Consider the following 24,417-nt stretch of genomic DNA (forward strand, 5'->3'; position numbering starts at 1 on the left):
GAGGTGAGTGCTGTGCCTGCTGAACTTCCCGGGACCTGCCAGCCATGCCAGGGATTGTCGTGTTCCGCCGGCGCTGGTCTGTGGGCAGCGATGACCTGGTTCTGCCAGCCGTCTTCCTCTTCCTCCTTCACACCACCTGGTAAGTGAGAAGGGCACAAGGATGCTTGGAATTCACCCAGGCATTCTTCTGGCTATTTCTGGCATGGAAAATCTCCCTGCGCTTCTACATGGGGCTGGAAAGTTTGGTTGGGGCATTCCTGATGAACACCAATATTTTTCCAGCTTCTGTTTTCGTAGCTTAACTCTGTTCCAAGTTCTAGCCTAGTTCCAAAGAGCCTGACCAGAGCTTCTTGTTATCCTCCTGTGCCACCCAAGATTCTCTACTAGAATTTAGGGCTGTGTTTCTGTACAGAAGCTCAGGAAAAACAAGCATGGAATCCTGGAATGGTTTGGGTTGGAAGAGACCTCAAAGACCATCCAATTTCAAACCGACAGCTTCCACTAGGTTGCTCCAAGCCCTGTCCAACTTGGTCTTGAACACTTCCAAGGGATGTGGCAGCCACAACTTCTGTGGGGTGGTAAATCCCACAGGATAATGTGGCATGGATGAAATGGTTCTGATGGGGCTAGCAGGGCCTCTGGATGGCTTATGGGGATTTGGGGCCCAAATGAAGACTGATGTAAGGAGCTGTGGGATATTCCATGGTTTCCCTTGGCTTTCCTGCCCGGCAGGTTTGTGATTCTCTCGGTGGTGCTCTTCGGGCTGGTGTACAATCCCAACGAGACGTGCTCCCTGAACCTGGTGGACCACGGCCGGGGCTACCTGGGAATCCTGCTGAGCTGCATGATCGCCGAGCTGGCCATCATCTGGCTGAGCATGCGCGGGAGCATCCTGTACACGGAGCCGCGGGATTCCATGCAGTACGTCCTCTATGTCCGACTGGGTAAGCGGCTGGAGCTTCTGCGCTTCCATGTGCTCTTCCCTGGAGCCTCCTCTCCCTGCCTAGCACGGCTCCTCTGGCACAGCCAGATGGCTGCCAGGATGTGCCGTGCATCCCGATGAATCCATAGGCTGCGCCTTGTCACGGCTGTCAGACTGGCGGGCGATGTCCCAGATAGCCTCCTTTTCCTCTCATGGAATCTGCTCCCCTTCTGTCTCTATTTTCCCCCCTATGTTTCTATGTTTTCCAAGGATAGAGGCATAAATTCCAAAGGTTCTGACCCCAAGGTGTTGCCTCTAGACTCACCTGATCCATCCCTCCAAGCCACTGGGAGGAAAATAGGTTTTCCACCTGCTCACTCCCTTTTTCTTCCTATAAGCAATTCCTAGCTCACTTCCTCTCTCAAAACTGGAGCAGGGAAGAGAATTATTCCTTGATCCCTCACTCCCTTTCAGCTTGTTTTCCCTGGGTTCTGTTGCCTTCCAGGTGCAGAAATTTAATCTGATTTTTCTGTGCCAAATGAAGGTTTTAAGAGAAAAATCTTTGGGGACGCAGAACCAAACCCATTCCAAACAAATCATCCCATTGGTTTTGCATCCCTGCTTTTTGCCGGGTTGTTTTCTGCAGAATATACTAAAATAGGGATAACCTTGCTTGAAAGCTCAGTCTGGAAGACTTGGAATGCTCAGTGCAAGTCATTAACGCAAACAGCAAACAAATCTCCCTCTCCAGCCTCCCAGCCAGTCTCCCTAGGGAAGCATGTAGAGCCTGGCAGTTTGTGTTAAAACCAGACTAAGTGGGGCAGAGGAGGTAGGGAGGATCCAAAGAAAGGTTTTCCTGCCACCCAAAACATCCCTTCTTCTTCCTTAAACTTTCTGTGTGCTGAGGAGTGGGATTTCCTCTGGTTTCTGGGTCTTGTATTCCCTTTTTTTCTGTGTATTTTGCTCCTGGTGGTTGATCAGTTGTGCTGATGGAAGTGGGAGCGTGACCAGTGCGTGGGCAAGGTCCATGTGACTATCCCAATTTAAGCATGTGCTGTTTAATGCAGAGGAATTTAGGGAATTAACTCCAGTGTGAACCTGAGAATGTCTCATCCCTGCTCCTGCCCTGCAGCAGGCAAAGGGGAGAGGAGCCAAGGCAAGCAAAACCTAACTCAGGCATAAATTTGGCTCATCAGGAATCAGTTCCAGCCCTGATTCCTTGCCCAGGAAAGCTCTGTCTCCTGGAACTGGTCTTTCCAGGTCTGTACTGAAGCCTCTTATGGAAAGACTCTGTGCCATCAGGAGAATAAGGAGGGTGAGTGGGATAAGCCAGTCTGGGTTTAGTCTCAGTTCTACCAAAATTAGGCAATCCCAAGCAAGGTGCTCACCTTCTCCACACCTGATTGCCCATGTGTCCTTTGGAATTCTGGGGAGAAAGTGGGAGGATGGGCACTTCAGAGCAGTTTCCCAGCTTTTTTGTTCCAGGGGAGCACTGTTAATCCCCAGTTTCCGGTTTGCTATCAGTCACATGCAAAGCTGAGGAGCTCCTCTAGGTGCTGTCTCCTTGAAACTGTTATGGTAAGGGTGGCAAAGGTGCTGAGAATGTTTGCTAAGCACAGTGAGCAGGATTAATCCTGGATCCACACACTCACATATTTTGGATCCGTGAATCAGGCCAGCTGTCTGAGGTAGTTAAGGTTTGGGTCCTGTCATTCCCGCTGCCTCAGGGAGTGTTTCCAGCAGCGTGGGAGGAAGGTCTGGATCTCTGATTCATACCTGTGACAAAACCAAGGGCGCTGACCCCCTCCACGATCCCATTTTTTTGGAATCGTTTGGAACATGTTGCACTTTGGGCTCATCTCCTTATACATCCCCTTCCAAAGCATTTTGATACTTACTCCTTGTAAAAAAATGGGGAGAGGAGCTCATCTTTAGGGGAAAAAAAGGCCACTGTCATCTGTGCTGTTCCCTTTATTTTTCCAGCGATCCTGGTGATTGAGTTCGTGTACGCCATCGTGGGCATCGTGTGGCTGACACAGTACTACACCTCCTGCAACGACATCACAGCCAAGAGTGTCACCCTGGGTACGGAGCTGGAATGTGGCCTGGGAGCATTCCTACGGATTGGCGGGCATCCTTCATTCCCTCCTGTGCCGATTGACTCTAGGAAGTGGATGGGAGCTGTCAATGTGGGGCTTGTTTTCCTGTTTATTGCTCAGAACAGTCGTTCCATTCATCTGCCTGTGCTGTGGCACTCAGGCAGGGATCTGTGTTCCCAAGGAAGGGCAGTCTGTGAATTCCACTTTTCCCCTTCAGAATGGTTTTACTGTTTTCCTGGAAGCCATTCCCAGTCTCCTGGTGGGGATGATGTTAATGGTGTAGTCCCAGATACTCGGGGAGCATTTAATGGCCCCATAAAACAGCTGGAAGACTCATCCAGCTGTGGCTTAAAAGCCTTTCCAGAGGATTTCCTTTTGCTGTGTGAGTTTGTGTTGGGAAGTAAGGGCTGGAGCACGTGACTCCTGGTTGGTTTTTTTTTCAGGAATGGTGGTGTGCAACTGGGTGGTGATCCTGAGTGTGTGCATCACTGTGCTGTGTGTCTTTGATCCCACGGGACGCACCTTCGTCAAGCTCCGCGCCACCAAGCGCCGGCAGCGCAACCTAAGGACCTACAACCTCAGGTAAGGCAGCATTCCATGGGATCCCAGAATTTCGGGCTGCCTTGGGTGCAAGGGACCTTAAATGTCATTGAATTCCAACCCCCTGTCATGTGCTGGGATGCCTTCCACTAGATAAGGTAGCTCCAGCCTGGCCTTGGACGCTTCCAGGGATGGGGCATCCACAGCTTCTCTGGGAAATCTTTTCCAGGGCCCCACCACTCTCACAGGGAGGCATCTCTTCCCAATGTCCCATCTGTCCCTGCCCTCTCTCAGTGGGAAGCCATTTCCCATTGTCATGTCCCAGCAGCCCCTTGTCCAAGTCCCTCTCAGCTCTCTTGGGTTCACTTTAGGCACTTTAAGATCCCTCTGGAGCCTTCTCTTGTCCAGACTGAACATTCCCAGCTCTCCCAGCTTGTCTTCACAGCAGACTAGAATAGAATTTCTCTTCTATTCGAGGACACAAAGATTTAAGGAAAGAACCAATGGAGGATTTCAGCATTACCAATGCTGTGTGTCCTCATGGCTACCAGCACCCAAAATCCTTCTCAAGCCAGGGAATTCCAGGATGGTTTGGGCTGGAAGGAGTCTTAAAGCCCTTTAAGCCATAGGCAGGTACACCTTCCACTATACCAGGTTGTTCCAAGTTCTGTCCAAGCTGTCCTGGAACACTTCCAGGAATAAGGCAACCACAGCTTCCCAGGGCAAGGTTTCTGGAAGGGTGTCCTGCTTTTTTGGGATCTTGCCCTTCTCCTTGCCTTGCTGCAGGGACCATTCTGCTCTGCTGAAGGGGATTTTGGGAGAATGCAGCTCCTTGTCACGTGCTGTGTGTGGGCACCTGCATCTAAAGGAGGCAAAGCCATGCAGAATCCAGCTGGATTCTGACTTAATTGCTGGATTTGTGGATCCTCGTGGACCCTGCTGACCACAACAACCTGTTTGTCCATATCCTATTGCAGTGTTTTCTATGGAAACAGTGTGTGCTTAAATTTTCCTTACTTTGAGGCAGCATCTCCTTCCAAACCCCCTGTCTTCCTTTATTTTCCTCTCCAAAATCCAACCTTTTGCCCTGAGGTTTCTCCTATTTAGTCTTGGCCAAGGAACAATTCCATTTGTGTTGGCAGTCAGATCTTTTAATTAAGAATTGATTCCATCTTGGAGCTCCCCAGATGCAGGGAGAAAAAGCTTTTTTTCACCAAGCAAAGCTTTTTCTGAAGGATTTTTTTTTCCAGTAGGGGACAACACAAACAGGCTTTGTTTCCTTTGATATGTGCCTGTCCTTGAGGAATGTGGTTTTGGAGGGCATCAGGATCCAAGGGGTAAAAACCAAGGCTTTCAAAAACCACTGTCTAAATTTACACATTTTTCATTGAGTTTGTGTATTTTCTGTATTCCAATGACTTGGCATGAGGGCCCTTTTGAGGGAAAACTAGGCTTTTCTAAGGATAATGCATCAAGTTCTGTGGGAAGGAGCCTGGGTTTTTTTGCGGAATGCCAGATATTCTTCCTGACATTTCTAATATGGTACAGTGGCCTGGAATATTTGGAATTGGTGCCTAGCATGGTGATTGCTGCTTGGAATCAGGACACTCCCAGGAAGATAAGAAGGATGATACTGTGGATGTAATACTGCATCCAAGGAAAAAATTCTTCCCTGTGAGAGTGGTGAGGCACTGGAATGGTTTTCCCAGAGCAGCTGTGGCTACTTCATCTCTGGAAGTGTTCCAGGCTGGATGGGGCTTGGAGCAGTCTGGGACAGTGGGAGCTGTCCCTGCCCACGGCAGGGTGTGGAACTGGATGAGCTTTGTGGTCTCTTCCATCCCAAACCATTCCAGAATTCTGTGATGATTTTTCCAAAGCAAATCTGAGCTCCACAGCTTGCACAAGTGAATTCAAACCAACTCCAAAATTATCTCCTCTGTGGGGAATTTTGAGATCCCAGAAAGCTGAGTGAAGGCCTTTCTCCCTTAGCTGGGTTTTTCCCTCCAGGCCTGCAGCATTTATGGAGAGCTTGTTCCTGCAGTTCATGGATTTTCCCTCTGGAAGGGGAATGTTAACAGCTGTTAACAAGAAAACGCTGTGGGCTATGATGTGAAAAACAAACATCAAATGTGACTGTTCACTGCTCAAACAATTGTTTCCAAAGGATACATTCCCAACTTCTCCCTCTCGCTGAAAGAAATCCTTTCCAAGGAATAGATGAGGAAGTTCTCTGCCTGGCTGGATTGTGTCCCGTGGTAGTTTTCCTTTCCCAGTGGCATCGTGGTGTGTGTGGGCTGGGAAAAAGAAACAACCCAATAAAAGGTTTGGCTCTCTGTGCCAAGGCTTTTCCAAGGAGCTTTGGATCTCCTACTGAACGTGTGGAAGCTTGGTGGTAGGAAGAGATAATTTGGGAAAAGATGGAGGGAAAACAGCTCAGTGTACACTTGGTTGTTGAACTCCACCAGGGAAATTCTGGAGTTCTTTGGAATCTGGTGGAGCACAGCCCTACAGCCACTCATATTCCCAGTCCTCTTCTGAAAGATTATGGAGAGCAGTTTTCAGATACTCAGGAGCTGAGGGATCCCTGTGGGGTCTGCTCATTCCATTTCAATCAAATATTACTTTGCCAGCATCTTTTCATTCCAGGTGCAACCCACTTTCTGGGCTTGGGCTTATCCTGATGGGATACCCTGCCAGAAAATGGAGTGGTGTTTTATTTTTGATTGCTCTGACCTGTATTAAATCTGTGGTTCCCTGAAAAAATGAGGAGCTGTGGACTTTAGGGAGCTTGGCCCTCTGGTACAGAATCAGTCCCTACTTCCGTGGCAGAGGGTGGAGCACAATGATCCTAAAAGTCCCTTCCAACCCAAAGCATTCCATGATTCTGTGATTGGGAAAAATTGCATGTCTGAAATGCTCAGGGTCTCTTGTGCCATTCCCACTCCCTCATCCTGAGGTAACTTTTTCCTCCTGAGTAGTTGCACATCCTGGCACATGGAGCAGCTGCTAAATTGGAACAGGAGTTTCATTCCATGCATCCCATTCAGGCAGGATACCAGGTATCCATTGCTTGATCCTGTGGATTCCCACTTCTCTGGAGCATAGCCAGGGAAGGGAACGGAGCTGAGGCAGGAGCTGGAGCACCAGGGGTGGCTGAGAGAGCTGAGAGGGCTCAGCCTGGGGAAGAGGATTGGGGGGAACCTTATCCCATTTTTCCAGGGACAGCACAGGCTGTGCTACTCCATGTTGGATCCTATGCTGTGTTCTGCCTCTCCTCACATTCCTGCTCTCCCCTTTTTTCCCAGACACCGCCTGGAAGAGGGACAAGCCAGCAGCTGGACACGCAGGCTCAAAGTGTTCCTTTGCTGCACACGGACAAAGGACTCCCAGTCGGTGGGTACCAAAAATCTCCTGTTGGGAATCAAAATATCATGGGAGAAATCCTTATTTTCCCTCAGGTTATGTTCACATTTGGCAGCACATCCTGGGCAGCTCCTGCTTCCCTTTATCAGCCCCTTCCTGAGCACTTTCTTCTGTTACTTCCATCAGTCTCACACCCTTAAGGAGGAGAATTTGGAAACGGGAAAACAAAACCTGGAAGACTCACCAAAATCCTTCTGGATCTCCTGATAATCAAAAAGGTCTAATCCATAGATCCACATGAAGATCACAGGGAATTTTCATGTGCTGCCATTGGTATTTTCCATTTCTGTTCTCTAGCAGGGAAGGGTAAAGGCCTTGAAATTCCTTCCCCAAGAGTTATCATTCCATTCTCTTTAGAATCACTGGGAGCAGGTTTGTGCCTGAGGGTGGGATTCACCAGCATTCCTGAGGACCTGCTGGAGAGGCAAGTCAAACTTCAGCACTGGAAAAATCTGCTTTTGATTTAACTAATTTGGTAAAATTCTGAGGATTTGAGGACTCCTGAAGGAACCAGCAGAACCAAGGAATTGTTCCCAAAGGGAGGAGAAAGTCATAAAAATCCGGAGATTTGTGTACTTGCAGACACTGAGCTCTGAATTAGCTACAACCTCTCAGGGAAAAAGCTGGGATTTATCAAGGACATTCCAACAAAACCAGCAGTGGCCAAAAAATCCGCCCAGACGTTTAACTCCAGTTAGAAGGGCACAGAAAATGACAGAGAAAACACCAAGGGACCAACCACAGCCGCCGTGTCCTCACTAAATATAGCCCAGAGTTCGTGCTCCAAAAGGATGCAGCAGGAAAAGGAGCACATTGGAAGGGATGTGAACGTGGAGAAGAACAGCAATGAGACTGGGATTGATATCTCCAAAGGGAAAGTGGAAAAATAAAGGGAGAGTCAGGTGAACATTTGTTCTTCCCAGGTGATGAATTGGATTAACAGCATTTCTTAGGGAGTGCTGTGGGATTATCCACTGGTGCAGCTTCCAGAGTGTGGAAGGCTGCAGGAATTCTCACAGCTCTTGTGCAGAAATCCAGTACCATGTCCTGGAATGCTACCCCTCCCAGGATCCCCTTCCCTGGCTGAAATGCCACCATGTTCCCTGGGAATGTCCTTCTGGGAAGTTCAAGCCCAGGCCTGCCAGCTTCCAGCTTATTTGCTGGGGAAATCCATCTGGAAATCCATCTGGAAAACAAAGACCATAGGAGCTTTGTGCCCTGCCACCTCCCACAGCAGCTTTTCCTTGGTGCTCCAGAGCAGGGGTGCTTCCCTTCTCCCTTGAGAGCACATCCAGGTCACCTTGTCCAGGTGCTGGAGACACCTGTGCTGAGGGCACAGCATGGATGCTGCATCTTGGGAGAGAGAGCCCTGACAGACACCTGAATGCCCTGAACAACTCTCATTTTATTCAGGATTGCAAAATATTCCAAATATTTTGAGTTCTTTTTAACAAACTTTCCATTCTTCAGTGACTGTTTCTCTTTTTTTTTTTTTAAGCTTGGAATAAAAGTGGATTCCAAATGCCTCACATTCCTTGTGCTGTTGAATTTCCACTTTACATCCAGCTTTTGAGCAATTTCCAGCCTCTTTTCTCTGCAGGAACAAGCCCTGATGTTGTGTCCTGGCATGGCAGCGTGTGGAATGAATGAGCACGTAATGGATCAGAAATTAATCCGTTGCTGCCTATCCCAGACTCCATGGAAAAAAAAAAGTAACAGCAGAGGATCGTTGTCCTCTGGGCTGGAAAAGTGTTTTATGTGATGGACATGGCTTTGGGGAAAGGATCTGAGGTGAAGTCTGAAGCCTCAGAGCCTTCAGGGTCTGTAGCAGAGCACTCCAGGTGGACAAACAGGAATAATGTCAGGTGTTCCCACAAAAAGCTGTTCCTTTGGAGCGGAAAATATGCATTGAACTTCCATCAGGGCTTTTTTTTGTCAGGGCATCCAGGGCTGCAGCTGCCACTTTGGATTAATGGGTGTTTGTCCTGTTTCCTTTGGAGGCTCTTGGCATTTCTTGTGAGCTCACAGGAGCCACGCTAGGATTGATGAGGTCAGGATTTCAAGGATACTGCGGTTGGAATGCTGTTGGCTTTCCAAAGGCACTGCTGGCACAGAGAGTTGGCACCTGGAGCCCCACTTCTTAATGGGGATTTAACTGGCTTTTGTAGGGAAGTGAAAAATGACTGAAAGTCATCCCACACGCCAGGAGTTTGGCAGGGATAAAAGGATGTAGGTCATTCCTGCAGGGAAGAGAAGGGATTCGCTGTCTTGATGGTCAAAGAAGGGAGAGGAGAAATCCCGTCCTGGAGTGCTCAGGGTTTCCACAACACTCCAGTCTTGTGGGTTTTGATGCTGGATAAAGGATACTATGAAAACACAGGATAAAGGTTTAGGTAAGGCTGTGATCATCCTTGTAGCAAAAGTTTTGGATGGCAGGAGTCAAATATAGACCATTGGTGGGTACAGCTCCACGTTTTGTTGCTCCAGCCTCTGGATCATCCTTGTCTTTAGGCTGGAGTAATGACAGGTCAGCACTGACCTACATCCCTCTTCAGCTTCCCAAAATATTCTCCTGTTAGGTCTTGTGGATTTCTTTTTCCTGTAGCACAGAGCAAAAAGTGGGAAAAGGACATTTCTCCTCAAAATATCTTTGTCCCTCTGCTCCAGAGTCTTTGCTTGACCCTCTCAGGTCACTTCCATTTCTGTCCCTCTTTTTTTTGGGTTTGGTCACCTTCATTTCTGGGAATTCTGCATTCGGTGTCTCAGTTTTTACTTTTCATGCCTTTATGCTTGGTTGTCATCCAAAATAAACCTGGAAAAGCCTGGCCATATGGGCAGAAGAATCCAGGTCTGGGATAAATTTGGGCAAGTTTAATCTGGGCGGAAGGATCCCAGTTCTGGAAAAAGTTACAGGCAAGTTAAATGTGGACAAAATGGTTTCAGGTCTGGGGTAAATCTGGGGAAAGGTTCCCAGGTTTGGGTTAAGTATGGGCAAGAGTATCTGAGGTCTGGGATAAATATGGGAAAAAGGATCCCAGGGCAAAGTTAGAGTTGAAGAGACTCTTACATAGGACAAAATTAGTTATTTTTTCCTCATGGAATGGCCTTTATTCTGCTTTTTGGGAGAAAGGATGACTCTGAGGTAGCACTGGATTGGGATTTGCTTGGTTTTCATCCCATTTTCTCCATTTTGTTTAATAGAGAAAGCCAAAACCATTCCCTTTCCCTCCCTTTGTCCTCTGTGAGCTGTTTGGATGTCAAGATGCCCACACACAGCACAAATCCAGCCCCCGAGTGGGACTGTGGAAAATAAACAAGACACAATAATCATGTGATTAGTCCAGATCTGGCATTCCCTGCAGGAATCTTGTGGCTGTTTTGGAGGCTGAGCTCCAGAAACGAGTCCACTTCTCACTTGGTGTCCTGTTTTGAGGCTTCCCACACCCAAACTCCTCCTCCAACCCCTCTCTCCCTGGATTTTGCAGGACGCCTACTCCGAGATCGCCTACCTTTTTGCGGAATTTTTCCGAGACCTGGACATTGTCCCCTCCGACATCATTGCGGGGCTGGTTCTCCTGAGGCAGCGGCAGCGGGCCAAGCGCAATGCCGTGCTGGATGAGGTGGGAAAACCTGGGAATCTCTTCCCAGCTGCTCTGGGATTCCCTGGGAAACAGCTGCCCACCTCATTTCTGGGCTGTTCTCACTTGCTGAGGTGGGAAAGAAAAATAATGGTGACTTCAGCAGCTCTTCCTGAGTTTTTCCCTGTCAAAGGGCTCAGCTGGTGCCGAGTCAAGTCTGGAATCTGGATTGATCCTCTCCAGACAGGTGATACAGGAGGAGCTCTTGATCCCAAAAGGGTCTCCAAGGGGGTTGTAGGTTCTTGGAAATGAATGGGAAGATTATTCCCACTGTACAAAGATATGGAGAAGACTGCAGCAATCTGCAGGGGGAAAAGTTCCTAAATTTCCAAGTCGCTACTGAGGTTTGCAGATTGTCAAGCCAGTAGGAAATGGATTTATTTTATTGGAATTTTCCCCTTGATTTGGGATTCAGGAAAAATTCCCAGTTTTCCAAGCTGCTGTCAAGGTTTGCAGATTGCCAGCCCAGTAGGATATTGATTTATTTTAATGATTTTTTTTCCCCTTGAGTTGGGATTCAAATCAGGCAGGAATAAAAGCATTGGAAGTATTTGAGGGGCCTGGTTGGGATATTTGAGAGTGAATTTTTGTCTTGCTGTCACACAGAAGAATTTTTCTGTGTATTTGTGACTTCCAGGCAAACAATGACATTTTAGCTTTCCTGTCTGGAATGCCAGTGACCAGGAACACCAAATACCTGGATCTGAAGAATGCGGTAAGTCCCTGGGATGTGGGATCCTCCAAACCCACCTATGATCCTTGTTTTCTTTTCCTCACTGGCTTCTCTTATACCTTTCTGCCCCTCTTTGAAATAATCCAAGGAATTCCATGGGAATGGAATAAAACTCCATCTCTGGAGGCTTGTGATATTGCTGCAAGAGAGTCAGCACTGTTATCCCTGATTTATTCCAGATTTTAATTCATCCCTGATTTTGATTTATCCCTAACGTATCTCTGATTTAGATTTGTCTGATTTATCTCTGATTTTGATCTTCCTGCCCAATTTTCCTGCCTCATTTTCCTACCAAATTTCCACCCCTTCATTATCCCCCCACCATTTTCCCCTTCAGCTCTTCCTCCAATTTACCTCCAATTTCTTCCTGATGTTTCCCTGATTTTCCCCGCTGCTTATCCTGCTGTGTTTAACTCCAACCCCTGATCCAACTCTCCAACTGAGCTTTTATAGAATGCAACTGCTTCACATAACCCTAAATTGGCTTTGTGGCTCTCTCCAGGCATTCTCTGGCCTGCTGGAAAGGGGATATTTAGGGAGCTCATTTCCAAATCTGCAGGAAGCAGCTTCCTTGGCAGTGTGGTGGGATGCCCAGAGAATTCCTCAGGAAATCAGGCAGAGAAATCTTTGGGAGGGGGTGGCTCTTGCCTGGCATCCCCACCTCGCTCTCCTCAGTCACCGCAGCTCAGCTGGGAGAGGGGGCTGACGCTCGGCACGTGCCTAACTATGTAAAAAGGGAATGGGGGGAAATTCCGAGAGATTCCAGGCTCAGGGAGTCCCGTGTCTTCCAGCAAGAGATGCAGCGGTACCGGGAGGTGTGTTACTACATGCTCTTCGCCTTGGCTGCCTATGGATGGCCCATTTACCTCATGAGGAAGCCCACATGTGGACTCTGCCGCCTGGCCAGATCCTGCTCGTGAGTGCCCGCCCTCATCCCTTTTTTCCTGACTGGTTTTCCCGTATTTAGGACCACCCTTTGTTTTTCCCCACATTTATTTCATGCCCTTGGTGTTTCCTCCTTGATTGGTTTCTTTTCTGACTTTTTCTCCTTGTGTTTTTTCTTTCCATCTCTCTGGGCTTCATATTCTAAAGGCTTTCTGAATCCTTTCCAGTTCCTAAACCAGCCTGTCCTCTGCTCCATCCTCTCTGGAGCATGGAACAGCCAGCGGAGACAACTCATCTGGCACAACACCAAGTCCAGAAAGAGCTTCTTGGAGCTCAAAAATCAGGGAGTTGACATTTGGGTCCTGATTGAAAGACCTCCAGGATTTGCCTGGCTTGGGCTGTGCTCCCTCAGATTAATTGGATTTTTCCAGCTCAGAGTTTTTGCCCTGGTGCAAGAGTTTGTTTCCAGCTGCCAGAATTCTCTCACCAGATTCAGTCTGGGAATGAGCTTTTGGCACTTCCTTGGCTATTGGGAGGAATGTGATTCCTTGGAAATACTTTTATTTGTGAGAGAAAGAAGGAAAATCAACCTGCGCTTCTCTTTTTATTTTGGGATGATTCTAAACCCGTTTTTTTCCTATAAATAAACCTGGAGCTTGGTCGGTGTTGGCTTTTCCACGTTGAAGCACTGGAAAACTGCACTTCCAAGGATAGTATCCTTTGAGGAGCCATCCCACCCCACCATCCTTGGATTCCTTGAGGACTGGTTGCATTGTAGCTCTCTCTGGTGCTCAAAAGGAAAACTGCACCTGATCCCGGATTTTGAGGCTGTTTCATGGTTTTATCCTTCACTTGGCACTCGCTGCCATAGGGATAAGGTTTGGAGGGTCCGCCTTTCCCTTTCCTCTAGGAATGCCAGTCTAAATCCAGCCTTTTTCCCTCAAAGCAGTGTTTCCTCCCCACAGATGTTGCTGTCTGTGCCCATCACGCCCGCGCTATGCTCCCGGCGTCACCATCGAGGAGGACAATTGCTGTGGCTGCAACGCCATCGCCATCCGGCGCCACTTCCTGGACGAGAACATGACCTCCGTGGACATCGTCTACACTTCCTGCCACGATGCTGTAAGGACAGTCCCAGACCCCCTTCCCACGGGGATTTACCCTCTTCTGGCTGTAGTGGGACAAAGAAGGGAAAATAAGCCTTTTTCTCTTCCATTTCCATCAAAAAATTCTGTCATTTGGACACAAATCATGTCACATGCTCTGCCTCCTTTTGCCCGATGATAATCCAGCAGGAATGTCTCTCCCAATCTCTTCCAGGTTTATGAAACACCTTTCTACGTGGCTGTGGACCACGACAAGAAGAAGGTGGTCATCAGCATCCGGGGAACTCTGTCCCCAAAGGTAAGTGGGATATGCAGTGGCCTCCTTGATGGATATTCCAGAGAGTTGGAGCCCTTCCCAGTTTGGAATCCTGACTTGGATTTGACTCACCTGAAGCAAGGTGACTGCTTTTCTTCCAGGATGCCCTGACTGATCTGACGGGGGATGCGGAGCGCCTGCCAGTTGAGGGGCACCATGGAACATGGCTGGGACACAAGGTAGGGAAAACAAAGGGAAAACAATCCCAAACCAACCCAAAATGAAACAAAACCCCATGGATTTTTAAAAACTATTTCACTTTTAAATTATAAACCCCCAAATGGTCTTAATTACTTGAAAAAGAAGTTACAGAAAGGGCTTTGAGGTGTTAAATAATTAGTGGGAGCAGTTAAAATCACTGGGCATGTAATTAAAAACTTCATACAATTAGAAAACTCCAAATTAGGAAAGGCATTGTGGAGACCCACAATGAAATTCCTGGAACCACTCAAATGACTTTTTCTTCCAACAACCTTTAAGGAATTTTCAATCAAAGCTTGAGAATGTGCTTAAAATTCTGCTGTGATGGGAATGTCCTCAAAGGATACTGGCAGGACTCGGATCCGTGAAATTAGATGGGTGCTCTGTGTCTGCGAGCAGCTCTGGGCTGACTAAATCCATTTATTCCAGAGCTGACCTTTGCCCCTGTCTGGCAAAAAACCAATGTGCTGAGTTTTTAAGATGATCAGGAATTTGGCAGCTTCCAAAGCTGCAGTGCCAAGCTGGGAAAGGGAAATCCAGAGTGAAGGTTGGAAGGAACAGGGCAGTTGCTGGAAGTGCTGCTGGGGGGGATGAGGTGTTGCTCAAGGCGGGATGTGGAGCTTGGAAGTCATTGGAAGACATGAATTGGGAACTCCAGCTTGCCTCATGGTGTGCTGCTGGAATACCAAACCTCTTCCCTTCTGCTTTAGGAAATACAATCATGGAATCCTGGGATGGTTTGGGCTGGAAGGGACTTTAAAGATCCTGTTCCAATCTCTGCCACGGACTGGGACACCTTGGAGGATGGCTCTTGGAGCAACCTGGATTAATGGAAGGTGTCCCTGCTCATGGGACAGGCATGGGCTTTTAGGTCCCTTCCAATCCAAACCACTCCAGAATTCCATGATTCAATGAAAATCCAGGAATAGATCCTTACAGAAACTGGCTTTGCTTTTGATCTATATATGAAAATATTCCTCCACTGGCAACTTCCATGAAACATTATCAGTTTATTCCCTTTGTTCCAGACAGAGCTTTTATTTGTCCTTTGTGTTATTTCTTTTTTGGGATTGCTGCCAGGAGAGAAATATTCACTTTCTCTGGAATTATTATCAATATTAATCTGCAGACAATAACGTGCTGCTGATTCCTGAGGGAAAACTAAAGGAGATAATGGAATTTTAAATGCATTTTTAATGTCCAGGAGTCAAGTTTAATATCCAAAAAAATCCAGTGTCTCACTTACACATTTAATTTGGAAACAAGAACTTGGCTACATGGGAGCTTTCCCAGGATTTGTTTCATTTGGGGTGTTTTTCTGCTGATTCTGTCCCACCCAACCCCGGGGGTGTCCGTCAGGCATCCTAAAATTCCAAGTCCTGATGTTTACATGAAATTTTTTATCACTCCACAGCTCCAATGTCACAATTAAAAAAAAATATTTATCCGGCCTCTGAGCTATTCTGGATCAAAAAAGAGAGTTGGAACTAAAGTTTAGGGATTAGAATGCCAAAAAAAAAAGGGGGATTATAACTCAAAGAATTCAACTTCACTATTTTTGCAATAAAGTCCACTGATTTTATAACAAATTAATTTTAAAAATAATCCTCAGCCAAAGGGGTAAATCCAGATTTAATTGTTGAACTCCCATGATAAAATTAGTGAAAATAGGATGTTATAGAGCTTTGTTTCCTGGTGTTGAGCCAAGCAGGAGGACAAGGAGCTGCTGGAAAGTCCTCGAAGTTCAGCCATGATCCCAGTAATGAGAATTTCCAACATTTTTCTCTCATAAATAGACCCTTCTGAGGGTTTTCCCCCCAAATGTCAAATATTCCAGAACAGTTTTGCGTCTTTGGGATGCAAATCAATGCAGAATATTTCCATTCCCTTTCTCTAAATCCTTGATCCATTTGGTTATTTACGTGTGAACTTGCAAAATTAAGCCCAAATAGTTTTATTAACTTGAAATTGGATTTGTTTCCCAGAGAATTTATGGATGCTACATCCCTGGAAGTGTCCAAGACCAGTTTAGATAGGGTTTGGAGCAACCTGGGCTAATGGAATGTGTCCCTGTCCATGGAATGGGATGATGCTTAAAGTCCCTTTCAATCCAAACCAGGATTCCATGAATTTTAGGGAATTTTTCCAATGGAAAATCTAAATGGAAGTTTGCAGTATCATCCCATAATAATTAAAATCCCTGTCTCCATTAGGATATAATTACCAAAAACATGTCCCGAAGGCTGACTAACATCCCAGCAGTGACATCACCGTGGATTTGGGTCACGCTCTCTAAAAATAGAATCCCAAATTCACAGTGGGAATTTAGATCAGTGGCCTGCTGCTCACTTCTCATTATATCTCATTTCCATGGAGTGGGGTCTCCACTGTCCTGCTTCCCTTCTCAGTATCCAGATTGGGATCAAAGACATTTTGGCTACTGAGGACCTGGAAAATTCCATGGTTCTTTGCTTTCTCTTCCTCACTGGCTTCTCTTATGCCTTTCTTCCCCTTTTTGAAATGATCCAAGAAATTCCATAAGAATGGAATACAACTTGATCTCGGGAAGCTTGGTGAGGTGATATTGATGCAAGACAGTCAGCACTGTTATTCCTGACTTATTCCTGTTTTATTCCTGATTTAGATTTTCTCGCCCAATTTTCCTACCAAATTCCTGCCCTCTCGTTTCCCACCCACCATTTTCCCCCTCAGCTCTTCCTCTGATTTCCCTCTGCTTTCTCCCTGATGTTTCCCTGATTTTCCCCTCTCATTATCCTGCTGTGTTTAACTGCAACCCGCAATCCAGCCCTTTAGGATAACTGCGGTTTTATTATTATTGATTTATTTTTTCTTTGCTTTTGGAGCCAGGAATCCTTTAAATATTTCTGAGATGGAGAGTGGGCCCCCGATAACAGTCACGTTGTACTTACACCATTTTAAGATAGGGATTTAAAGGAAAACAGCCAAGGAGATGATTTTCCCCATTTCCCTCCAATTTTTGGAGTTCAGGCTCACTTCCCACTCAGTTAAACTGTAGCATCATCAGGAATTTATGCAACAAACCAAATTCCAATTACTTGCTTATGACTGCGCTTGGAATTGCATCAACTACATTTGGAATCAGCACACAGATAGAGAAACACTCCTGAGCAGAGACAAGGAATGTTTAGACCCAGATAAGGTCTTTCCCATCTTCCAGCGCTCATTGACTTCTAGGGAATAAAAACATTTAATAATATGGGATGAGTGCCCTCTGACAGCCAAATTCCCTTAATATTGATGGTTGGAGAAGGCAGGAACTAATTCCTAGTGCTGCCACTTTTCCCTTTGGTGTTTGTATTATTTTCTCTATTAGAATGATTCACACTTTTATTCCCGGATTAAAATGGGAAACTCCTTCCCAGATTTACCTGGAGTAGGATCATTTGGCTTTAAAACCCCCAATATTTAGAATATCCAAGTCTATTTCTCTGCTCTGCCGCACGTCCCTTGGCCTGAAGTACCAAATCCACAATCCTATGCTTAAGGTAATTTGATTTGGGGTAGTTATCCCTCTAAAAGGCCAGAAATAGGCCCTTGGAGTGTTCCTTAGTTAAGAACTGCCTTTACTCCTTCAACACCAAAACTTTGGAAATGCAGAGGGGAATCGATTCTCCCTCCATCCTGATCCATGCTGAGGGACATTCCAGAGCTTCCTCACCTTCTGGCTGCTGGATGTTGAGATCCCATTTACATCCTGCTGTTTTCCTGCTTCCCACAGGGAATGGTGCTGTCTGCTGAGTACATCAAGAAGAAGCTGGAGCAGGAGATGGTGCTGTCCCAAGCTTTTGGGCGGGATTTGGTGAGTACGAGTTGTCTCTGGACAGAGGATGAGATAGCCATTAAAAACTGGGTTTTAAGGAATCTCTGTGTCCCTGAGTCTGTTGTATTCATTTCTCAGCTCTTCCTTTAATTCCTGGATTTCCAGCTAGTTATTCATTTCATGGAAAGGTTTGGGTTGGAAGGGACCTTAAAGCTCATCCCATTCCACCCCCTGTCATGGGCAGAGAACATTTCACAAGGTCAGGTTGCTCCAAACCCCATCCAGACTTCCTACAAGGCTTTTTTATTTTAGAAGCACCAGTAGTGCAGAGTTTCTGATTATTTTCCTTTTCCTGAGGCAGGAAGTCCCACATGGTGGCAATGAAGGACAGGGAGCATTAAAACCAAATCAGCAGGAACTAAAATCCCATTTTTATGGAGATTTTCTTGGGAATGAGGTGCTGACTGTCCCTGTGGGCACATTCCTGATGCCAGGGAGATGTCACAGGACTCAAGGGAGATGTTGGGAAGCAGCTTACCTTGCTTTATATGTTGGAAATAGTTGCTGAAGTGCTGCCTTGGGATATTTGGTGGATGGAGGAAGAGATAAACCAGCATCCAGCTTTTTGGGATGGAGCTTTATTCTTCTCTGCCTAGAAAGGGAAAATGGGAACTGTTCTTGTTACTCAGGAGGAATATTTCCTGGCTTTAGGTCTATAAGTGCCATCCCAGGTCCCACCAGCCCAGGGCCTGTTTCTGACAGTTACCAAGGACAGATATTCCAGAGAAAAGTGTCCAGTGAGGTTTAGAGACACTTTCTGTGTGGGCTTGAATATTATCAGGAGGGACAAAAAGCTCCCATCAAATCCTAAATAATTCAAATAGCTGGTGTGCTTTTCCTTTTTCTTCCCACCTTCTTTCTTTCAGGAAAGTCACAGTAGGCCAAATGTAGAATTCAAGAAGTGAATGAATTCCAGCTTCCAGTGAGACTCTGACACAGGTTTCCCAGAAAAGCTGTGTCTGCTCCATCCCTGGAAGTGTTCCAGCATGGGTTGGATGGGGCTTGGAGCAGCCTGGGCTAGTGGAAGGTGTCCCTGCCCATGGCAGAGGGTGGAATGGAATGATCTCTCCCTTCCTTTCCAGCCTAAACCATTCCAGGATTCCGTGATGATTCCGTGATTCAAAACAAGCAAAGAGTCATTCAGCTGGAATCTGGAGTGCTCATGTATAGAAACAGACTCCAAAACTCGAGAAAATGAGAGATTTGGCGGATAAATTCAATTTGATTTCCAACCTGACCTTGATTCCTTGTTCTTTCCACATTTTTTAGGGAAGAGGAACAAAGCACTACGGCCTGATTGTGGTTGGCCATTCCCTTGGAGCTGGCACAGCTGCCATCCTGTCCTTCCTGCTGCGTCCCCAGTATCCATCCCTGAAGTGCTTTGCTTATTCCCCCCCAGGTGGGCTGCTCAGGTAGGTGTTGGGATACACCTGGGATACACTGGATCCTGCTTGTGAGGCTCTAGGGAGCAGTGAAATGGACAAGGCAGCATGGAGAAGCTGAGTGCTTCCTCTGGGATATAGTTTGGTATTCAAGTTAGGATGGCAGATGGCCGCTTTCCCAAATATTCTGGTTTTATAACTGAATTATCCATGGCTCTAATTTTAATATAAAATGGGTGCAATTTCCTTACTCTCTGCCCACTTCCACTGAATAGATGGAAATAAGGGAGATACTTGACCAAATGCAGGTGTCTGCAGAAGATGATCCAGTTGTTTGGACTCCTTTTCCAAAGAAATTGGAATTGGGGTGTGATTTCTGCCATTCTGCAACCTAAAATTGCTCACAGGGATTGTTCTGGTTTCCCTCCCTTGGCAATGGGGCAAAATCAGGGAGAGATTAATTGTGAATCCCTCCCATTATAAATGAGAACAGACCTTCTGGTCATGTCATTCCCAAATAAAACATCCCATTAGATTGTTGGGAAGTGAGGGAAGGTCTTCCTGGTCCTGACAGACACCATGGGGATCCTTGGAATCAGCTATGGATCATGAGAAGCTTCTCGTGGTAGTTCCTGCATCATATTCCAAGAGCAGCCAAGGGTTTTAAACCATCCTGCTGCTGAACTTGGATGCTGGCATTCCTTGTAGTATTCCCAGGTCTTCTGCAGCCACAGAGCTGCAGAGGAGGATATTTCATGAGAGTTGTACAACCTTCTGCTCCAAACTTGCACTTCTTGGTAGCTCCTGACATGCCCAGGATCATCCCTAGGTCAGTGAGGCAACCTCTGCCTGTGGTAACTGGTTGGGAATATCTCTAGGAAACTCAGAGTGGGAATCTCGATTTCTTTCTTCTTGTCTTGGAAGTCAGGTTGCTGCAGAAATTTACCATTTGAATTCCCCCAAATATTGGGATATTTCATCCTACTTTGTAGTCTCAGGAGCACAAAATATCTTCTTCCTTGGTGTCTCACCATTCCCAAACTATTGGAAAATGACTATGAGGCATTGAGTTCAAATATTTCCTTTCCCAGCTATATCCAGAGTCATGTGCAGGGAAATTACTGGGCCATGGGATGTGGAGATCAGGCTCTTCTTCCACAAGGCACAAATCCCCAAAGCCTGGAGTAGCTTGGATTGGGGTTTGTGTCCCTGATTTCCCTGCCACCGAACTGGGAGTGAAATGCTGTTTGCTTCTTCTTGCGCCTGTTTCTCTTCCAGTGAGGATGCCATGGAGTATTCCAAGGAGTTTGTGACTGCAGTGGTGCTTGGCAAAGATCTGGTGCCCAGGCAAGTGGAGAAGTGTCTGAATTCCTTGATGAATCTCCGATGTTCTGTCCCAAATCATCTCTTTCCTGTCCAAAACACTTGGATTGTCTCTGTCTCCAGCTTCCTCATTTTCCTGTCCTTTTATTGTTCCCTGTTTATCTTCCTGATTCTCTGTGTCATGTTTTTCCTGGACACCTTTGTTGGGGTTTTTATGGGCAAATCCCTCCTGTGTGAAAGAAAAGGGGGAATGTCCTGCCTCTGGAATCCCTCCTTGTGATACCTAGAATACCAGGTGTGCCAGCTTCCTTATTTCCTGTGTTATCTTGGCCCTGTCTGGATGTGCTGATGCCTCATTTGGACCAGTTTGTCACAAAATCCCTGTTCCATGTCATCTCATCTCCAAACCATCTCATTCCTTGTGCCTTGGCATTTCTCACCTTTCTCATCTTCTGGGATATGTTCTGTTGAGCTGGGAGTTGGAACGGGTGCCAGGCAACCTGGGATTTACCTGGATGCCACAATTCTGTCCATCCTGTTGTCTGCTCAGTGGTGTCATTCAGCTCCAGGACTTTTCCAACTCACCTGTTCTGTGCCATCTTTGTCTTCACCTCTCTCCTTCCTTGTTCACTGACCTTATCCTGGTTATTTTCCTGGTAATTCCCTGGGGCCTCTCGCTCCTGGCTCCTGCTCCTGGGTGATGCCACAGCCCACCTCTGAATCCATCTGCTCCGTGTTGTATCCTTACAGTGTCCCTTTAAGCACAATGCCTTGTTTACTGTGCTCCATATCCTTCTTGTCCTGTTCTCTGCCCAGGTGTCATGAACACATAATCCATAATGTTCTTTGTTTCCAGACTCACTTCTGCTTTTCCAGAATCACATCTTAATCCATTCCAGAATCACATCTTCCTCTTTTCCATGGTCACATCTTCCTCTCTTCCAGGATTGGGCTCTCTCAGCTGGAGGGATTTCGCCGGCAGCTTCTGGATGTTCTCCAAAGAAGCACCAAACCAAAGGTAAGAGTGAAGAACAAGCACCTGGAGACATCTCTGAGCAGGGATGGGGAATTTTACTGGCAGGAAGGGTGGGTTTCTTCAAGGTCTCCTCAGGATTATTATTTAGGGAGCCAGAGGAATGATGGAAAGAGCTGGAGAGCTCAGTGGGATCATTCTGGCTCACTTGCTGAAACTTCATCATAGATCCCAAATAAATGAGCAGCAAATTTTCTGTCTGAGCCTCTTTTGGAGTCTGTATTCCAAGTGTGGATTTTCCTGGACAGTTAAAACTGGGAACAGGCTGGAAGTGCAGCAGCTGCTGTGCTTGTCAGACCATTGGGGTGATGCTGTTCCAGGATAAATGGTCTGCTCATGTCATGGCGATAGGAAATGTGGGAAGTTGTCCCTCCCCCATCCTTACTATTGCACCAAGATGAAAAAAAACATAAAATAAGAAGATTTTTAGAGATAATACATGATGCAATTTACCTGGAGAGGATATATAATTGGGAAAGGGAAATCAACTTTTCAGAAACATTTGGATCATTTCTGTATCCAGCTTCCCTCTTTTCCTGTCCTTGTATTGTTCCTTATTTATTCCCAGAGTCACTGGACACCTCAGTTGGTGTTTCACACTCCTTCGTTAGACAAATCCCTCCTGTGTGAAAGAAAACTGGGAATATCCTGCCTCTGGAATTCTTTAAACCTCTCAAGCCTTACAAGGCAATTCTGCTTATTTTTGCTTTTCTCTCTTTAAATCCTTCCTCCTCTCTCTTTTGTGGGAACAGTGGCGGATCATTGTGGGGGCTACTAAGTGCATTCCCAAATCCGAGCTTCCCGAGGAGCCAGAGGAGAACTCAGTGACAAGTAACCGGCTCTGGACACATCCCAGTGACCTGACCATCGCCCTGAGTGCCAGCACCCCTCTGTACCCCCCTGGCCGCATCATCCACGTGGTGCACAACCACCCTGCTGAGCAGTGCTGGTGAGTCCTGCAATTCCTGGTGGAAAACTCTCCCTGACACAAGGAGAAGGGGGTTTTCTTCCCCACTGTCTCATGGAGACAGTGGTTGTGTCTGTGCTGGTGGAGTTATGGAATGGTTTGGGTTGGAAGGGACTGTGGAGATCATGGGCAGGGATGCCTTCCACCAGACCAGGTTGCTTCAAGCCCAGTCCAACCTGGATTTGAACACTTCCAGGGATGGGGCAGCCACAGCTTCCCTTGGAAATTCAACTCAGTTTTCCAGTCTCACCACCCTCACAGGGAAGCATTTCTTCCAATATCTAATCTAAACCAGCACATGGAATGCTGTAATGGTTTGGGTTGGAAGAGACTTAAGGATCATCCAGTTGCAGCCCCTGTCACGGGCGGATAGCTTCTACTATCCCAGGTTGCTCCAAGCCTATCCAAACTGACCTGGCAAACTTCCAGGGATAGGGCAGCTGCAGCTTTTCTGGACAACCTGTGCCAGCGCCTTTGCACCCTCACAGGGAAGAATTTTTTCCCAATATCCCGTCTAAACCCACCCTCTTTCAGCTTAAAGCTACTCCTCCTTTTCCCATTATTCCAGGCCCTTGTCCAAAGTCCTTTTCCTCTTTAGATGATGATTAGCCCATGGATAATCATGTCCCTGTTGAATAATGCAGGATTTTGGAGCAGTATGTATTTAAACAGCTCCTCCCTGTTCTTCCTCTTTTCATCCTTCTGCATCCTGCTGTTTTCACATGCCAAAACACTGCCCTGCTCTTCTATCCCATTTTCCCTGTTGTCTGCATCCCTTTTCCAGCTGCTGTGAGCAGGAGGATCCCACCTACTTTGCCATCTGGGGGGACAACAAGGCCTTCAACGAGGTCATCATCTCCCCAGCCATGCTGCATGAACACCTGCCCTACGTGGTCATGGAAGGGCTCAACAAGGTAAGGCAGGGAATTGTCATCCCAAAAACCATTGGGACAGACAGGCTTAGCCCGGGAATGCTGCTGGTTAAATACACTAGGCTGTTTATTTCAGAGAAGAGGAGGAAAGGTCAGTCTTGCACAGAGTATTGGAGTGGAGTGTGATGAGGTCTGGGAATGGAATTCCCACAGTCCCAGAAGCTCCTGTTTCCAAATTTAACATCAGAATAATGTGAGGTTGGGTGGTGATGGTTCATTCCAGGAGCTGCCATTAAACTGGAGCCCAGGTGACATCCAGGGATGTGTCAGGATTTATCCATCTAATCCTTTATCTCCCTGTGCTTCCAGAAGGCTCTGGGAAGAAAGAGGCCAATTCCACTGTTTGAAAGCCTCCAGTCAATCCCTGCTGTTCCTCTGCTTTCCTTGGACAGGTCTTGGAGAACTACAACAAGGGGAAAACAGCTCTGCTTTCTGCAGCCAAAGTGATGGTGAGTCCTACGGAAGTGGATCTCACCCCGGAGCTGATATTCCAGAGCCAGCCCTTGCCCAGCTGTCCCTCCGTACAGATCGGAACTGGAGCCATCCCAGCAGACAGAAGGAACAGCAGTACCAAGTAAGGAGAGATTTTATATGGAATATTGGCCCTAGGTGTGGGTCCTCTTCCTCTTGAAGCATTGTGATCCGTGTTTGTGGGAAAGACAGATCCATGGACCTGTGTGGGAATTAAAGCTTCAGGATATCTTGAGGAATGCCAGGGGGAAAAGTCCCTTGTGTTGCTTAGGAATTTGACTGCAGCAAGGTCAGGAAAAGGTATGGAAGAGACTTCCTTTTTTTCTCCTTATGCAGACAGATGGGGTTTTCCCAAAGTAAAACTTGGAGCCAAATTCAGTTTGGTTTGGAAGGGATTTAAGAATCATCCAGTTCCAGCCCCTGACATGGGAAGGGACACCTTCCACCAGCCCAGGTTACTCCAAGCCCTGTCCAACCTGGAGCGCCATCAGGGATAGTCTACAGCCTCTCTGGACAGGAGAGAAGGATTTAGTGAGCCAGGAAAAAAGGGAGAAGGGCAAGAACTGGAGTTTGCATAGGGAGAA

The 24,417-nt window shown here is 46.9% G+C and overlaps 1 protein-coding gene across 4 annotated transcripts in view; it reads left to right on the forward strand.

The window, feature by feature from the left end:
• The window catches only part of DAGLA (diacylglycerol lipase alpha), a 56,411-nt gene that overhangs the window by 24,588 nt on the left and 7,406 nt on the right, over positions 1 to 24,417 (forward strand). For all 4 annotated transcript variants that reach the window (XM_030273597.4, XM_041716482.2, XM_030273599.4 and 1 more), the window contains 18 exons: positions 1 to 139; positions 733 to 944; positions 2,906 to 3,007; positions 3,465 to 3,603; positions 6,867 to 6,954; positions 10,470 to 10,604; positions 11,260 to 11,337; positions 12,147 to 12,271; positions 13,206 to 13,362; positions 13,561 to 13,644; positions 13,764 to 13,841; positions 17,624 to 17,704; positions 18,995 to 19,137; positions 20,386 to 20,454; positions 21,376 to 21,448; positions 22,216 to 22,412; positions 23,215 to 23,344; positions 23,755 to 23,936. In XM_030273597.4, the coding sequence (XP_030129457.3) occupies positions 45 to 139; positions 733 to 944; positions 2,906 to 3,007; positions 3,465 to 3,603; positions 6,867 to 6,954; positions 10,470 to 10,604; positions 11,260 to 11,337; positions 12,147 to 12,271; positions 13,206 to 13,362; positions 13,561 to 13,644; positions 13,764 to 13,841; positions 17,624 to 17,704; positions 18,995 to 19,137; positions 20,386 to 20,454; positions 21,376 to 21,448; positions 22,216 to 22,412; positions 23,215 to 23,344; positions 23,755 to 23,936 (2,168 nt within the window). In that variant the 5' untranslated portion in view covers positions 1 to 44. The remainder of the gene's footprint in view (positions 140 to 732; positions 945 to 2,905; positions 3,008 to 3,464; positions 3,604 to 6,866; positions 6,955 to 10,469; positions 10,605 to 11,259; positions 11,338 to 12,146; positions 12,272 to 13,205; positions 13,363 to 13,560; positions 13,645 to 13,763; positions 13,842 to 17,623; positions 17,705 to 18,994; positions 19,138 to 20,385; positions 20,455 to 21,375; positions 21,449 to 22,215; positions 22,413 to 23,214; positions 23,345 to 23,754; positions 23,937 to 24,417) is intronic.

The sequence above is a fragment of the Taeniopygia guttata genome, chromosome 5 (genome assembly GCF_048771995.1).
Source record: "Taeniopygia guttata chromosome 5, bTaeGut7.mat, whole genome shotgun sequence".
Lineage (NCBI taxonomy): Eukaryota > Metazoa > Chordata > Aves > Passeriformes > Estrildidae > Taeniopygia > Taeniopygia guttata.